Below are 18,578 nucleotides of genomic sequence, written 5' to 3'. Positions count from 1 at the left end.
TCTGTTTCCATCTCTTGGGCATCCTTGTCCTCTGTTGTTTGTTACCCAGTGTTTTGAAAACTGCTTTATGTATATCGTCTGTTTCTGTTTGTTGGTTTGTATCAGGTAGGAAGGTAAACCCAGTCCTTGCTCCTCCATCCTGGCTTTAAGCAAACGTCCAGGAGAAGGATTCTGTAATTAGGTACTTTAGTTTCTCTTTCTGCTGGAGCTCCTGATTCCTCAGAACAGAAACACGCTGAGCTGAAAGGATGCCTGGGGGGGAAAAATTCTAGTCAAGACTGGAAGATGTATTTCTTGCCTCTGTGTCTGGTACAGAAATTTCAAAGTTGATGACAAAGCTATCTTCCTTCGCCAAGCTGCCAGTGGCTCTGAGTCATTCATTGCTCAGTCACTTTTACTATTTCTGACTCCAGTTCGTCCAGACATTGGCAACTTCTGTTCCTAAACCTTAGATTTGGAGGCAATTGCCGCAATCTGATCTATCCTGGGGACTATCTCTCTGTTTATATACTGCTTCTGGATCCCAAACAAGTAAATATTCTTATGCTTGTTATTGTGTCCATGAGGGCTACCACCACAGCCTCGGCCAGGAGCTTATTTATGTGCCCCCTGAAAGCTAAGACTGGGTTTTACATTTTGAAAGCGTTATTAAAACAAACATGCAGCAAAGACTGTAAGTGATCCCCAGAGTCTAAAATATTTATTCTCTCATCCTTGGCTGAAAAAGTCTGTTAGCCCCTGATGTAAATAACTTACTGTGTGAGGCGTGTTCATTTCTCTGAATTGGAACTGAGTTCAAATCCCAGTATCTTCTTATCTCTGTGGTCTGAGGAAACTTACTTAACATCTTATTAGCTTGCTTCCTTTAACTGAACGTTAGAAGAACACTAGTAACTCAGAGACCCTCCTGTCATATCTAGTAGCTCATGGACACTTCAGAATTTAATGGAATAATATTTATATAATAATTCACGTAGCGCCTAGGATTTGGTGAGAGTTCAGAAATGTTAGCTATACTGTTAGCTCATTTTTTCCCTGTCTTTATAGGGTCCTACAAGGGTTTCTGTTTTTGATAGGAGGTTCTTAATCCCTTACAGCAAATTGACCAAATAACTTAAAGGTCTTCTTAACTTAGGTTTAATTGGGTTTGTAAGCATTGCTTAGCATTCTTGTTTATTGTTGTTGAAATACTGTATTGAGGAATGTTCCCTGACTTGGCACTTGTTTCCTGAATCATAAAATTATTGTTTAGCATTTCTTCCATTTCCTCTTTGTAGAGATTTTCTGAGTTTATTAGGGCCTGCAGGACATCTGGGTCAGCAAGGGAACAGATGATGTCGACTGAAGTAAATGCGCAGCCTCAAAGTTGAGAGTTAGGTTTTATTTGGCGGGAGGGCGCGAGTCAGGATGACAGCCTCTCAGATGGCTCTGAGGGACTGCTCCACAGAGGTAGGGGAGGAGCTAGGATATATAGGAGCTTTACAGCAAAGACCAGGTAGTTGGAACAATAAAAGGTTACTTGTTATCTAAAGAAAAACAGGCATCTCAAGATAAGAATTTAGTGCTTTTCTGTATATGGGAGAAAGCAAACATTTGGGCTCACTGAATTCATTCCTTTGGCAAGCACCTAGCTATCTAGGGCCAGTATCTTGTCCTTTCTTATTCTGAGTCCCCTTCAAGTGCCCCGTTGTGAGTGGCTGCAGAGGCCGGTCTGTGGGCTGGTCTTCACTGGGGGGTGGTGGCAGCCGCTGATGACTGGATGGCTTCAGCATTCTTTGTTTACTGATATGGTTTGCAGTATTTTTCTTTCACAATGGTATTTAAGTGAATATTATTTCAAATATTGAATTACCTTAGAGTATTTTGCAGACTTAGACTGTGCTGGTTTGGAAATAGGAGTAGAATGTATATGCTTTCTGAATCTATTGTTTGAGTTTTTAAATCTTAACAAGTAAAATGAACAAATTTTTAAAAATCTCATCTTTATGTCTTATTGGCTCCAAATGTATCTTCTCTGCAGCTACATTTACTTCCAAAATCCTCTCCACCTCTCCCTCTCCACAATCAGTCACCTTCAGCCTGGTGACGTGCGAGGTACTATCCTGTAAAAGATGCCGTGGACCAGACAATTGATGGGCCACCCATTTCCTGGGGGTAAATCTTAAAATGAGAGAGAAGTATGTGGTTCTGCACATTTGTACAGTTGGGAACCTCAGCATTCTTAGTAGGGCTGTTAGCCATTTGACTTGTACCTGGACCATAAGAAAATCTCAGTGGCTTTGAAAATGATTAAATTGGCCTTTGGTAGAAGCCATTTAAACTTAATGGTCCATGTTCTACTGCAGTGAGCAGTCACAGGCCTCAGCTCTGTTTTGGTTCTTTTACTCCATTAAGAGCACAGCTAGGTGGGGCGCTCAGTGGGAGAGCACGTGCTTAGCAGGCACAAGGCCCTGGGTTCAATCTCCAGCACTTCCGTTACAAAATAAATGAACAAACCCAATTATCTCCCCCTGAGAAAACAAAACAAAAATACTAAAAAAAATAAAGTAAAATAAAAGCACAGCTGACAGATAATTTATAATTCCACTCTTACAGAATAAGCAATCCAGTAGTAATATAAATAATTCAAGTTTAGTAAAGCATCCTACATGCCTGCCAGCAGGAATCTACCTAAATACATTCATAAACATCAAATCATCTGTGTTTGCTAAGTTCTTTTCTGGTATACGCTTATATAGTACTAAGTCTTTTACTTAATTGCAATAAATCCCAAATATTAAAAAAAATTAAATAAACAGCTTTTTATAAATATTATGCCCATCCTATTAAGCATTTGTGTTATGTATGGGAAATGATGTAGGGTGCATGACATATAACTTGAAAATACTTGTTCATATACATCAGTAACTTAAATATCAAAATACTATCAGGATATTTTCCCCAAGTTGTTCTAATTTACTGTGACAAGGAGATGTGGAGTTGAGATTTTTCTCACTCTTTTTTGGGTACATTCATTCATTCATCTAACAATGCTCTCTCAAATGCCTCCTTCCTTAGTGCTAACAGAGTAGACAGTAATGAATATATGGAGATTCTATTTTCAGGGTACTTACAGTCTACTGTGTTGGAAGAAAACAATTAAATTAAAGATAGCTACATATATACAATTTTATTTATTCTCTTAACACGTGAAGTGGTACTCTAGATGCTGGGAGTTTGTAATGAACAAGACAAGTTTCCTGCCCTCCAAGAACGGATCATACACTGGCAGATACTAAAAATTAAAAGTACAGTAAACATCAGCAGTAATTATTGAAGGAATCCGAGCCTGAGCACGACAAAGTAACCCCTCGAAACTACAATTTTTTAGGAATGAGGAAATATAGATAGCAGAGCAAAAGTCACGTTTTTATTATGAGTCAGGTCCAGCCTGCAGAAATTTTCAGTTTTGCTCATCAAGTGCTTAAAATAGATGAACTTCCTCTAACTTGCCTTGAAGTTTGCAGCACAAAGCAGCAGGTGGCACCATCACCTCATTCACTCCTGCCTGATTTTGCTAAATCTTTTTTTTTTTTTTTTTTTTTTAAGTGAAGGCAAGTTTATTTAGGGAGATAGGTACTCCATAGACAAAATGTGGTCCAATCTCACTCAGAAGGGAGAGTAGCTTAGAAGATACACATTACACAGGCAGAATGCAGACGTCTCAAAAGTCGAGAGGGAGAGAAGACATGAGGTGTGGGAATGTTTCGTTTAAAGCAGATGCACACACCATAGACAGGGTGCAGGCCATCTCAGAGGGCAACAGAGAGAGCGACCACGAGGTGTGGGGTTAGTTTTTATGGGCTTGGTAATTTCATACGCTAACAAGTAGGAGGATTATTCCAACTATGTTGAGGAAGGGGTGGGGATTTCCAGGAATTGGGCCCCATCCACTTTTTGGCCTTTTATGATCAGCCTGGGAACTTTCATGGCAACTGTGGGTGTGTCATTTAGCATGCTAATGTACACAATGAGCGTATAATGAGGCTTGAGGTCTACTGGAAGTCAACTCTTCTGCCATCTTGGTTCTAACCAGTTCATCTTATCCTCAACGGCTGTGTCATTCCTTCAATGGTTGTGCCCTGCCCTCTTCCCTCCTGTCTCTTTCCACCCCCTCAGATTTTACTTCCATAATCTTATGGGGAGCAGAGGGGTGATGATCGATCTTCTGTAGCTGCTTCAGGGCTGAGTAGGGGCACTGACCCTGCCTGTCAGGGAAATCTCTGGAAGTCTGGTCTAGGGGTCCCAGGAGCAGGACAGCTTCTTGTTTCTACTCAGAGGGTGGCATAGACTGGAATCCTCGAATAGCCATCATCTTGATGTGGAACCTTCCAGAGAGAGTGATACTTAAGATGAGAACAGATTATCACGAAAAATCCCACCAAGCAAAGTTCTCCAGGCAAATCACATCAGCCAGGGTATAGGTGCAAAGTCCCTGAGACGGAAACAACTTGATGCGTTTGTGTGATCAAAAAGAAGAATCTTATGTGATATCATTTATATGTTGAATCTAAATATGGTCCACTGTGTGGTCTGGCCACTCAAGGTGATTTTAGGATTACAAACAAATTTTACCATGTAAGTAAATTTGCTATTCTGGACTCCTGGATAATAACTATATATTTCATATTAACAGGTCTGTGTCAATTTTCCTTTAGTAAATATTGTATTCTGCATGGAAGTTGATTCACAGAGCTCCCAGTTACACTGACATCTGGTTTTGGGAACAAGTTGGAATGGTTTGGAATTGCCCGTAGATTTTAAATAAACGTTATAAAGTCAAAGAAACAGAAGTTGAGTTATTTCAATTACCATTCTATGCAACTATTTGTAATTATTATCTGTACTTACACAAGTTTCAATTTGTAGAGACATTTGAAATCTTCTAAAATTGATCCTGAAGAAACAAAGACACGAACACTATTGCAATTTCTAGAATAATTGTGAAATAGGAATTTTCTAAATCTTTGCCACACATATTCTATGTATAAATCTTTTCCTTATTTTTATGTTAGTTGTTTCAATGGAAGAAACTTTTCAAAATCAAACAAAAAGTGGTTTTAAATCAATTGATGTGTCAGGGTACACGGTCTAGTCAACATGAACATGTGAAAAAGATTAATCTTGATGAAATTATTGACCAATTTGGAGAAGGTATGGGTCCAAAACAGAAATTGTAATATTGTTATTTATTACTGTGACACACTTTCATATAGGTATAAATTTCTTCTCCCTTTTCCAAAAACAGTATTAATATAATCAAAAAGATTTTTATCCATATAATTAAAAGTAGTTTGTACAATATTTATTTTAGTGTACATGTTTATATGTACATTTTAATTTTTACTGGCATGATTTTATATATAAAATTCAATTAAAAATTCACTGCTTCCATTTGTTTTCTGATTATTATTATTATCATTCATTCCATTTCATGATTATTACTAAAAATCTGTCATTTAGAGAAGGAGGCAAAAAAAAGGAATAAATGAGCTGTTGAAAATATGCTAGGTGCACCACTGCTCAAGGTACTCAAGGATTAGTGAGGGAAAGAGTTATAAGTACCCACCAGTAAGAAAATGACATATAAATATCATTTCTTCCTTGGAGAGACTGGAAAGTTTCAAACACAAATGCCATGTGAGAGTGATGTTTATATACGCTGTGTACACTTCCCCCCAGTCCAATGGAAGGGAAAGGGCTCAAGTTAGATGGACAGCAAGGTCATATGTGAAATGTGAGTGGTGTAACCAGCTGAAACCACTAGACCATGAACAGAACAGAAAAGGGAAGATGGACTGGGGAAAAAATGGTGAAGAACACAGTTTCACTCTGAAGGATTTATCCATTATAAAGAGAGCCTTTGGCTTAATTAAAAAAATTTCAAGGACTCCATGAGAAGATTCCATGTCATTTGTAGTAAGCATGACTAACACTGGAAAGAATGTTGTGAATGAAGCTGAGCCATTTTTGGGGTCTGCCCAGCCGAGGGCACACTTAAACAATTTAAGTAATTTATTTGGTCTTGATCCTGAGAATATAGTTAATGTTCAGTTGAGATTTAATTGCTTAATGGATGGATGGAGGGAAGGAGGGAAGCAGGAGACCCAAGTTAGCATTCACATCTGAGGTGGAATTTGAGGATTTTTTTGGTGAAATTTGTGAACGTAAATAGAGAAGTTATTTGAAATGCTGCTGTCTTCCGAAGACTTACAATTTCTTTCTCTACAAAGGTTCTTAAGGGAATGATTAGTTTGTGAATAATCTTGCCGCCTATTTAATTCATTTATTTCTACATATTCATATAATTTGTTCCCTTTATTCATTTATTTATATCAAATTTCCAAAAAGTCACATTGGACCTGTGCCTCAGGATCTCCTGTGTTTCCTTTTCCTGGTGTGACGCTCATTCTAGTAAACTTACGCAAATAGATACTTTTTGGGGAAGGATATTATTTTTGAGATTTCATTCTGGGAACAAACGCTACTGCTGACAACAGTTCAACATATGAAAAGGTAGACTTTGGTTTGATTCCTTGCTTCAAAATTTTTATTAGCTTCTTAAAACTGAGCAAGGGGGTCAAATTTCTCTGTGTCATTTTTGTCATTTGAAAATCGGGCCAATAATAGCCACCTCAAAGACGTGTTGGAAAACTGAGATTGTGTGAGAAAACACGTGCAGTGGACAATACTTAGTTCATAGCAGTTGTTGAACAAAAAGTTTACTTCTTTGTGTTCTTGACCTCTAACAAATCTCAGAGATATTTTTCCTCTGTTGTTACAACAATGTACCTCAGGCATCCTTCATACACCTACCTGTGGGTTTCCACCTGTTAGTCAATGAGCTTCTTCACAGGTATCTAGCCATCTCTTGTGCTATCTTATAATTCTCTTAAGACTCCTCAGTCTCAGAAACAGGATCTAAAGGTACCAATGGGAAATTACCACAGCATAGTTTTCATTTCCTGCTTTTGGGTATCTGGTTGGACTACTTAAGCTCAACTTCTTAACGCTTAGTGAACGCCTCTGCCACATGATTTGACTCATAGATCCTCTTTTGTCCACAGGCAGTTGTCTTAGGAGAAGAGAAGAAAGAGCTCTCAAATGCTGTGCCAATTCTGGAACTCAGTAGAATGATGGAATACCGTTCGTCACTGGAAAATTTGGATGAGGATGGATACACTCAATTAGACTTCAGCTCTCGCCACATCACCAGGAGATCTGTGGACTCAAAGAAAGGTATACTTTTCTTCCTGACTTCAACATTCTCATTCTCAACGACTAAAACTGGAAGTGGAAAAAGAATTTTGAGAGACTAGTGATTTGTTGGGGCTTTACTAATATATTTTTAAAGGTTTTCAGAAGCCCCTGAAGATAGTTTGACTGTGCGCTAAGCCTTTTTTTTATGGCAACCATTCAGTGACCAATCTTTAGTACAGTTGACCCCTGAACAATGCGGGTTTGAACTGCACAGGTCTACTCATACACAGACGTTTTTCAGTAGTAAATACGACAGTGCTCCACAATCTGCGGTTGGTTGAATCTGCGGATCCTGATCTACAGACGGGAGGAATCGCAGATATAAAGGGCCGACTACAAGTTATAGGGAGATTTTTGACTAGAGGGGGTCGGCCCCTTAACCCTTGGGTCATTCAAGGGTCAACTGTATTTAATTATGATGATAGAAAATACAATTTCTCTGTTCTGTAGAAATAAACTCTTCAAACGTGAGGAGTTGGTAATAAGTGTGATGAAATGCAATGATGATAGAATTCAAAGGGAGTAACTTGTGGCTTATTTGTTAGAAACGAGTAAGTTGTAGAATGGAGGTCAAGGACACTTAAAGAAAGAAGTGTATATGACCCTCATCAGGATGCTGGAGAGAAGAAAGAAAAGACGGAAAAAACCACTTGTGATTTTGCAGAAAAGGCCAAAGGGAAGTCAGAAGTCATAAGATTTAGAATCCCAAATCTGATCTTTTTTTTTTTATTTGGAATTTTTTAAGGCAAAAGGGAGTTCTTTGTATATCAGTGAAGAAAAAAACATATGTGTTAGTTAAAAAATCCCATCATCAGGACATGTGACTTAGAATGTAAAAGAACTGAAATTTAGAGAAGGGCGTTAAGAGATCTCTGTCTTCATTAAATGAGCAATTAAATCTCCTCTGTGATTCTTCCTATTTGTCAGTTCTCTGAAATGCTCTCACTGCTTAGTCTCAGTCTTGGTGTAGTGATATTAACATCAAGTGAGCTGCTTGTTATCAAAAGAGAGATTATTTACAGGTTTTGAGGCAGAATTTGCTCTCTTCTGCTTTCTGGTCATCCACATTGCACAATTATTTATCTCTTGTCACTTAAGCAATTCTTTTCTTGGGCAACCTGTCAGGGAAGAGTGGAAAACTGGATGATGCAATGGGCAGGGAGGCACATGTGTGTTTATACATATTTGTGGACAAACAGAGTTGCCTATCATGCACGGTAGGTGCTTTTACACGTGTCAACTTATTTAATTCCCACAGTAATCCTTTGATGTATTATTACCCTGATTTTTCACAAAGAGCATTGAAAAAAAGCAGAGGAAGTAATTTGCCCAAGGACATGCAACAAATAAGTAAAAGGGGAAGATTACTCTTGGCAACCAGTGCTATTTCTGCTACATTAAGCTGTCTCTTCGAAGCCTGAGTAGGATTTCAGGAATCCTGGCAGCGTCAAGACCTACAGACATCAATGTGGAACTGAAATTAGGAGTGGGCAGATCCCACGGCATGGGGCTCAGATGACAGTTTCAGAACCTGAAGAAATGCGTTAAAGGTGGAGCAAAATTCAGACTAATCCAAGATGAGTCGGTTTTCTGGGGGTCAGATTTTGATGAACTGCAGGACTGAAGTGCTCCATGACCCAGAGGCTCACCTTCTGTCTTCACTTTCAGCTTCCTTTTGTTCCTTACGACCTTGTGCTCCATCCCCTCGTTGGTGTCCCATTGCTGTGGCTGTGGGGATTTTGTGCTTGGTAACGCTGGTGACAGCTGTGGTCCTAGGTACCGTGGGTGAGTATTGGTTGGGGAGATGCACAACAATGGAGATTCAATAAACATTTATGATGTCCCAGGCACTCTTTTAAGAGTGTAACATAATTTAATTTAAACTGTATATTGACTCTACTGAATTGGTGGTGTTAGTTCTCATTTTATTTCTAGGGTCATAAACTGGTTAAGGTAGGGTTGTGATTAAGAATTTAGGTAGTCTGTCTAAAAAACTCACACTCCTAACTGCATTTCTCTGCTACCCCCTTGAATAGCTGGTTTCAAAGCTGTGGAATTCCTAGGATAAATTAATGAAAGGAAACCAGTGGAGGTGAAGAAGGAAGTACAACTGGTGTTTATCTTCCTAATGAAATAAATTCTCTAAAGAGACTCTAAGCTCATTTTATGTCTCAAGATTCAAGGAAATTGTTTTATATCTGATCTTTAATATGGATCCTTTTGGTAATACCAGGAAATACCGAAGGCTCATTCCAAGTACGAAGTAGGTATTTGGTAATGGATGAACACATTTCCTTAGATTTTATATCTCATGCATTCTATTGTCAATAAAGTATTACTGTGTCTTCACAGAGTCTTTATGAAAGATTCCGTAATTAGCCAACTGTTTATTGAGTACATTCTGTGTTGTAGGCACCAAGCAGGTCCTCAAGGATTCTCATTCTCAAAAGACAGAAAATAGAAAATTTATTACTATTTCAAATCTATCATGGCTCCAATTGACAGTATTTTATTTGCCTCTTGCTTTCTCTCTAACCCCTTCTTCTCTATCTGCTTCATTTTTCTCTTATGCATTATACCTTCTTTATGGAAGTTATTTCTTTTTTCCATCTATTTAATCTATCATCTATTCTATCCATATCTGTCTATCTTTACCTCTCCATCAGCAACATATTATGCATTTATCATTACTCAAGAGTGTATCCCTTTGACCCCCCCTACACTGTTGGTGAGAATGTAGTTTGGTGTAGCCATTACAGAAAACAGTATGGAGATTCCTTAAAACACTAAAAATAGACTTACCATATGATCCAGCAATCCCTCCTGGGCATCTATCTGGAAGAAACTCTAATTTGAAAAGATACATGCACCCCAATGTTCATAGCAGCACTAGTTATAATAGCCAAGACACGGAAACAACCTAAATGTCCATTGACAGAAGAATGGATAAAGAAGTTGTAGTGTGTGTATATATATACACACACACACATATATATACACACATACACACACAATGGAATACTACTCAACCATGAAAATAATAAAATAATGCCATTTGCAGCAACATGATGGACCTGGAGATTGCCATATTAAGTGAAGTGAGCCACAAAGAGAAAGAAAAATACCATGTGGTATCACTTAATGGAGAATCTTAAAAAAAAAAAAGGACACAAATGATCTTTTTTATAGAACAGAAACAGACTCACAGACATAGAAAACAAACTTATGGTTACCAGAGGGTAAAGGGGGTGGGGAGGGATAAATTGGGAGTTCAGAATTTGCAGATACTAATTACTACACATAAAATAGATAAACAACAAGTGTACTACATAGCACAGGGAACTATATTCAATACCTTGTAATGTCCTATAATGAAAGAGATATGAAAGGGAATATATATATGTATAGATGAATCACTACACTGTATAGCAGAAACTAACACAACGTTGTAGATAGACTAAACTTCAATTAAAAAAATAAAAATCACACACAAGAAGAATGTATCCCTTAATAGTCCAACAAAAATATGGTTTTGGGGGTTTTAATTTTCAAACATAATAACATGACCTTTTTCTCTGTCATTATTATTATTATTGTTCTTATATGAAGCTATGTGGAGATCCAGTTCAGGGAACAACCCATTGAAGAATGACAACTTTCCATCAAGAAATAAGGAGAACCGCAGTCAACCCACACAGTCATCTTTAGAAGAGAGTATGGCTCCGACCAAGGCTCTCACAGGCAAGGGCAGAGTTAAAGGATGGATAGCAACCTTGACTCAGAAGGGTTCATTGTTGGCGCTAAGGCTTAGAGCAGGGGGTGAAGAAAGGGCTTTTACATGCAGTGATCGCGCATTCAGGGAAAGAACACGGCAGTGTTATCTCAGTAAAATACACCCCCTTCATAGATACAGCAAAGTGACATAAATGCCTTATAAACTTGGTTGAACAGTTGTAAATTGAATTTTCCCCTCAAATCAGTATCTAATTGATCACAGACTATGTCTTTAGGCTTATCAGAGATTGTACAACTTGACATGAAGGAACAAGCTGTGTTCTCCTACTTTAGGAAACTGACATTTCAAAGTGATATAATTAAAATAGGGAATACGATATCAGAACAGAAAAAGGAAAGAAGGGAAATTGTTGCTAAGAATCAAGAGGCTATGTTAAACATGTACAGAAGAGATTTACCTGATAGATATGTTTCTAAAAACTGGTTAAATTTGTTTTTCTTTAATCATACAATTTTATTGATCTAATTACAATTTTTTTATATACTAAACTTCAATTTCTAATTGCATCATGATTGACTATGACAGTATTTTGACTTCAATTTTCCATCTCTGGACACATACCTCCTCCTATTTGTATCAAGTAGCTAATAAATCAAAACCAAGAGACTCTACAGTGTGAATAATAGCTCTTAGACTTTTCTTCTCACTGGGAAAATTGCATTCTGAAATGGACCTCACACCTGTAAAATAAGTTAACATGAACTTACTCTATAGCTCAATGATTGATTTTGGGTTGATTTATTTTAAGTGTTTTCCTGGAGAAAGGGAATTCTGGGCTGAATTTGAAGAAAATGGAAGACAAGTCAAGAAGGAAAGGCAGGTTGACTGTCTAAAACATTCCTTATCGTTACTCAATGCGTTTTTAAATTTAAAATGAGTAGGAGGATCTTAACGTGGCTTCTTCTGTAGTGCCATATGCCTACAGTTTGAGTTGAAAATAAAATATATTAATGGCACTTCATTGATCGTTTATGGAGTGTCCTCAGGGTGAATGGTACTTGCACTAAAGGAGGGGATTGGTATAGTATGAACCTCATTGTATTTACCTTTTATTTCCAGGAATTCTTCCTAGCTCGTGTCCCCCTCACTGGATCACACATGAGACTAGCTGCTACCTATTTAGGACATCATTAGATTCCTGGAACGGAAGTAAAAGACAGTGCTCTCAGCTGGGCTCTCATCTCCTGAAGATAGACAGTGCAAAAGAGTTGGTAAGTGTAGATGTCAGTCATAATTATCTGTGGTCTATACTGAGCAGAAATACACAGGTAGATTCCTGCTAATGATGATTTTCCTTAGAAGAACGTCATTTTACATATTCTCCATAATTTTAATAATAGCATGCTATACGTGAGTAAAGTTCACAATATATGCTTCTATTTTTCATGAGTTAATTAAAAAATAAGCACATTTTACTTTAAAAACAAATCCTTTCAAACACACTCCAAGTCTGCATGACTAAAACAATCAGGTCACTAGTCATCTTTGTGGGTTTGGATTTCAGTTGTCAAACTGGTGGAGTGAAATAGAAAATTGTCCCCCTTGTCATCATCATTATCAAGAAAAATCGCAGCTGTGACGATACACATTTATAAATCATTTACTCCTTGGGAGATATTGGGAAAGGCAAAGAGGTGTAAAAAGTAAGCTTGCTATTGAAATGCTCATATAATTTGTAAGAAAATAGAAGCAATTCAACAGCTGTGAAAAGTTAAGCATTGGGTATTAGCCACAAATACTATAGAATTTCAGAGAGAGATCCCCTTCAACATAAAATGTTGTTGCCGCAGTCTGCCTGCATCCCCCACCAAGGTGACTCAATCTGTTGCCTCTCAAAACCTTTGAGAGTGTCTCTCTGTATCTTCTGTCTTTGTCTCTCCATCTCTAGGCTCTCTCTTTATCTCTGTCTCTTTTGCTCCTTGACATGTGTTTGTATTTACGTTTCCTTACAGGAATTTATATCATGGCAAGTGTCTTCCCAGCCTGATCATTCATTTTGGATAGGGCTTGCTCGCCGTCAGACTGAAGGACCGTGGCTCTGGGAGGATGGTTCAATGTTCTTGCCTGACGTGTAAGTGTCTGGAGAACCAAAGCGTCATACCCTTTCCCAGGGAGATGAGAGCTTGTCAGTTAAGAATCTGATCTGTTGGCCACAATAAGAAAGAGAGAGAAAAAGATACATAGTGGTGAGGAGAGAAAGAGTGAGCCAGGAAAGAAACAAAACAAAACAGGAGGGTAGCAGGGCCTTTTGAGTCAAAAAGAGCTGAGTAGCCACGTAGGGCTACCTACACAAGTACTCCCTCCAACGATTGATAGCATCTTGGAATCAATGAAAATATAACCCTAGAAAACAATAGATGTATAGATTTATGCAGTTTATTAGGTTTTCCCACATACTTATGATTTTCATTGCTTCTTATTCCTTTCTACCTCTCCTACCTTCGATTTTGAACTTTTTTTTTAAACCTGAAGAATACACTTTAGTATTTCCTTCAGAGTTGAAATTTTAAAGTTGAATTCTCTGTGTTTGTCTAGAACTGTCTTTAACTTTTCTAAAAAAAATTTTAGTATAAAATTAGAAACGTGTAGTTTTTTTCTCTCAGGCATTCAAAGATATTATAATGTTTTCTATTTTTTTATTGTTGTTTTGGAAAGGTCAGCTATTTGAAAGTAATACATGTTTAAATCTGATGTCTTTTTTTCAACTTTGAAGCGTTGTAAGCCATATTTGTGTCAAATAGTGCTTCCTTCCTTCTGAACTTGAAGTTATATGTATTCACAGTATCTTATGTGTTTCCTTTGCTTTTCCCCATGTTTTCATCCTTTCTCCTTTAATCTATATATTTACGTCTCACATATCTTCCAGTTCATTTTTTTCTCATCTGTAGCTCATCTGCTGTTAAAAGCCTCAATTAAAATTTTAATTTTTTTTTGGATTTGTTCTTTTTTTTTTAATAACAGCTTTATTGAGATGTAATTTACATGCCATAAAATTCATCCTTTAAAAGTGCACAATTCGGTGGTGTTAGTGTATTCATAGAGTTGTATATCCATCATCACTATCTCATTCCAGAACATTTTCATCACCCCAAAGAGAAGTCTTGTACCCATTAGCAATCCTTCCCCATTATCTCCTCTTCACCCTGTCCCTGGCAACCACTTACCTACTTTCTATGTGTATAGATTTGCCTTTTCTGGACATTTCAGGTAAATGGAGTCACGTGATATGTGGCTTTTTGTGTCTGGCTTCTTTCACTTAGCATAATTGGTCCATCTATATATTAGTACTAACATGTATTCATACATTGTGTTTATCCAGTCATCTGTCGATGAACATTTGAGTTGTTGCTACTTTGTGGTTGTTCTGCAAAGTGCTGTCATGAACATTGTTTAGTGAATTTTTCAGTTTTATAATTTCTCAGATCTACTCAGTCACTGTTTATATTTCCTAGCTTTCTTTCAACAGTCTCGATGTTGTCTTTTGACTCCTGGAATACACTGTATAGTTATTTTAACGTTTATGTTGGATAAGGCCAGTGTTCTATACTCATGTGTACCTGCTTCCATCATCTTTTTCTTGTATTTTTATTCATCTTGATTTGTTTTCTTATAGGCCTGATTATTTTTGCTAGTGTGCTTAATGTTGTATCTTAAATATCTGTAGAATTAATTTGAAGTGTACAGAGTGGCTTTTCATTTGCTTCTGGCAGGCACCCCTGGGTGTGACTAGTACTAACTCCTGAGTATGATCGCACTTGGATTTTAATACCACTTAACTATTTCACTTCAAATAGCCCAAGCACACTGAATTTATTAACAATCTTAACAAAATATATCTCTTACTTTTCTATAGCATTTGTTTGTCCTGAGTTTTCTTTTGCTATTTTAAAACATGACTAGTGGACTCTCTGAAGTCCTAAGTAGAAGTTTGATGTGTAAGTACTCATTGGTGGCAGTGATTTAATCTGGCTTGTACCTACCCTCCAAATCTCTTAGATGTCAAGAAAATATCTGGGTCAGAATTTTCCCTGAGACTGGGCCTTAACCCAGTCATTTCTGCAGAAGCATTCTCTCAGTCCTTCAACTCCAGGGCCGAGGAAAGATAGATGTGCAAGATGAAGAGCCCCAGACCACAGCTTGTACACTGAGGCTCACTGATGCCCGTTGCGTTTTGCTAAATAACATGGCTTCTTTAGGAAATTAAAGAGCAAATAGGACACAGCCCTGCCTCTATCTACCCATGGCCATTCTCGCAGTGGTCTACATTATACTGCAGTACAGCAGCTCAACCTTCAGGATGCACTCAATATATAGAGTTGTTTGAACTGCCTCTAAATGGCCTTGATATCTGTGATTCTTCACTCACTTCTTGATTACTTTCAGCAGGATCTCTTCCACTCACTAAATACACTCAATAATAATTTCAGTAAACTGTTGCTTTATTTGATAAATATACTTCTAGGTAAAAGGTTGAAAGATAAGTAAAAAAAAAAAACTGCCTCTACAATATTAAATGGTTTTTCTTTTTTGTCAGAAGTTTTATTTAGTTGTATGCAACTAGTTGTATTTCTTTAAACATTTTTGAGTCATTTTTATGACTTAATAATGAAGACGATTTTGTTACCATTTGGAAACAAATAGAATCTAAATCTAAGTTTCCTTTTCCAATAATATATACACTTCAGAAACTCTTTTTGCCAGTATCCTTACCAATTTATTTCAGCTCTGTGTAGACAGTAGACAGTAGAATTTCTTACGTTTGTTCCCATTACCTCCCTATATTTTATTTTAACAGGTTTCAAATCAGAAGCACAGTTACCCAAGAAGACTCATCTCACAACTGTGTGTGGATTCACGTGTCAGACACTTATGACCAACGTTGCAGTGTGCTTTCATACAGTATTTGCGAGAAGAAGCTGTCAATATAATGGTGGGGGTGTCACCAGGGAAACGCAAAGAGAAGTATGTAGGATAGTAAGAAAGGCAGAAAACAAAACAGAAAAGAGAGATGATTGAGGTCAAAACAAATGCTGAAAATAGCAAGAGAGCGCAGTCATCTTAGCTGAGAAACAGGACGGGGAGGCTGGGATTTCTATACTTGCCAACTCCACCGGGCAACCCGAATTATTGTCTAGTTATTAGAGCCCTAGAAATGGAGTCAAGGCAGCTGAACTTGAATTTTCATTCTGCCGCTGACTCTGTATTTACCAGGGATTCGCCACAAAGGTGTTTCAAGATCTTAATTTCTGACTAAAGCAGAGGTTTTTTGTTTTGTTTTGTTTTGTTTTGTTTTGTTTGTTTTTGTCCTTAAAAAGGGCCGCTGGAGTCCCTCTGGTTTGTTTCCATGATTTGCTCCTGCACTTTCAGCAGTGTATCAGACACACGAGGAATTTTGTTTTTATTACCACAGTTTAATGATTTTTTAAAATGTAGAAGCACAGGCAAGTTTGGCAGGGTGGGGGGGGGCTAGAAAGAATTATCGGGGGTAAAGGGAGCTCTCCAGGGGTCTGTCCATTTCCACCAGGCAGCTCTCAAGATGGGTGGTACTGAGTGTGGGCTGGAGCGGCATGGTCACCTCCCCTCCGTGTCCTCAGACCGCCTGCTGGAAATCTTTTTTGAATAGCTAAATGAAGAAAAGAAAAAAGAAACTTCGCTAAATCAGAGCCATTTTATTATTTTATTCATCAATGTGGTCATGATTATGCTCAAAACATCATAAAAAAAATCAGCAATTTTGTCTTTTTTCCCTCAATTAAATAGCTGAGAGAATATGCCTGCCGTATCTCTAACTAGTAGAATCTTGTGTAACGTGAAATTATAGGAATTTGCACTTACAAAAAAGCTTTCCCCTTTTTAAATACTGTCAATCAAAAAAAGATCTGATAATAAATATAAAAAGTAACCTGTCTTATTGACGGAGTATTACCATTTTGTAATGCAAATTATGTTTTATTGCTTTTTATGATTACTGTTTTGCAGTTGTCAGCAATTCCTTAGTAACTACTATAAAAAGGTACTTTTGAAACATCACTATTTTGTCTCTTTCTTGTTTTCTTTTAAACTTTTCCACTGGTGCTATTTATATTTCCAGGGGGACGTTTCCAAATCACTGGGGAGCCATTTACACCCTTCCCGTGTTTATTAATATGTGAACAGAAATCGTGTCAGATTCACTGGATTTTTCACTTTAAAATGATTACTGTTATGTAAATTTCACTTTAATCAAAAAATGTTAAAGAACCTCTGCCCTTTAAGTTACGTTCCGTGTGTGATTAACCCTATCACTATTTGCCCTCTCCCCCCAAAATGGTGACGAATTTGGCACTGGGGAGGAGGTAGCACAGTAGGTAGTTTTGTGATGAAGCATAAATTTTGGATCTTAAATATTTAAAAATCTGACAGAGGAAAATAGAAGGTTTTGATGAGGTTAACTATTTTCTTTAAACGCACTAACTTGTGCTGTCGCTCTCTGAAAAGAAATGTGGAAAGGCAAAGATAATTCGGGGTGAAAGCTCAATTAAGGCACAAAGTGAGGTTTTGAAGAGATGCCATGTATTTTCATTTTGTTTTTGGTTTGGTGGGTTCCTCCTGTGTCCTCCTGCTGGAGTGGTGAGTTGAAGAAATCATGATAATCAAGGGAAATAATTCTGTATGCCGAATGTCCAGCGGTCCTTCTCTAGAACAGCCAGGCTAGCAACAATAACCTCTAACTTAGAGATAAAAGCCTGACTTTAACAAAAGTGATGGCAGACAGTAAGAGTGCTCTAGGTTGGCCAAGGCATACCGTAGCCCACTCGTTAATACACATTTACGCCACAGCCTACGTGGAAATGTGCGTGGGAATCAATACAAAATACACACACTTTTCCAAGAGATGGAAAGGGAAGACAGTTGCTAGCTGGACTTACTTCTGAATTCAAGATGAGTAGTGATCATACTGGAAGAAACACTTACCCATTCCAGGGCCCCTGTCTTCTCCTGCCTGAGTTACTGCAGTAATTTTCAAAGAGGTCTCCCAGCATCTGCACTCATCTTTCTTTCGTTCATTTTCAAACATAGCAGAGTGATTCCATTAAATTTAAACCAAATCATGCCAGCCCTCTACTGAAACTCTCCTCGACTTCCCACATACCAGGGTTAAAAAAAAAAAAATCAAAACAGAAAACAAAACAAAAGACCTTTACAATTGTATGCAAGGCAATTGCTGTGGCCCGCTTTACTCCTTTGAGCTAAGCTACTTTTCTCGTCTTCACTTACCCTGTTCAAGACGCTGGTTTCTGTATTATTTCTCAACCACAGCTAACATCCTTCCATCTCAGGGCCTTTGACCTTTTTGTTCCCTTTGCGTGAACAATTCTTACCCCCAGTATCTGCAGGACCTTCTCTTTTACCTCTTTCAAATTGCTATACAAATATCACATTTTTTTTTTCAAATATCACATCTTAATGAGGCTGACTGTGACTACCTTATTTAAAATTACCA

General features: G+C 37.7%; 1 protein-coding gene across 4 annotated transcripts; it reads left to right on the top strand.

The window, feature by feature from the left end:
• The first annotated feature begins 7,061 nt into the window (after positions 1 to 7,061).
• On the top strand, positions 7,062 to 17,125 carry CLEC7A (C-type lectin domain containing 7A). 4 transcript variants are annotated; one of them, XM_010986187.3, is made up of 6 exons: positions 7,062 to 7,278; positions 8,968 to 9,084; positions 10,909 to 11,040; positions 12,155 to 12,306; positions 13,048 to 13,166; positions 15,891 to 17,125. In XM_010986187.3, exons 1-6 carry the CDS (start codon positions 7,173 to 7,175, stop codon positions 16,021 to 16,023), a joined length of 759 nt encoding a protein of 252 aa, XP_010984489.1. In that variant the 5' UTR covers positions 7,062 to 7,172; the 3' UTR covers positions 16,024 to 17,125. The 4 variants fall into 4 exon arrangements, with proteins under 4 accessions (XP_010984489.1, XP_010984490.1, XP_064335106.1 ...); XM_010986188.3 differs by lacking the exon at positions 10,909 to 11,040; XM_064479036.1 differs by lacking the exons at positions 8,968 to 9,084; positions 10,909 to 11,040.
• Positions 17,126 to 18,578: the final 1,453 nt, after the last annotated feature.

This window comes from Camelus dromedarius, chromosome 25, assembly GCF_036321535.1.
Source record: "Camelus dromedarius isolate mCamDro1 chromosome 25, mCamDro1.pat, whole genome shotgun sequence".
NCBI classification, from domain to species: domain Eukaryota; kingdom Metazoa; phylum Chordata; class Mammalia; order Artiodactyla; family Camelidae; genus Camelus; species Camelus dromedarius.
Note: the sequence above shows the minus strand (reverse complement) of the source record. Positions and strands in the feature narration are given on the sequence as shown.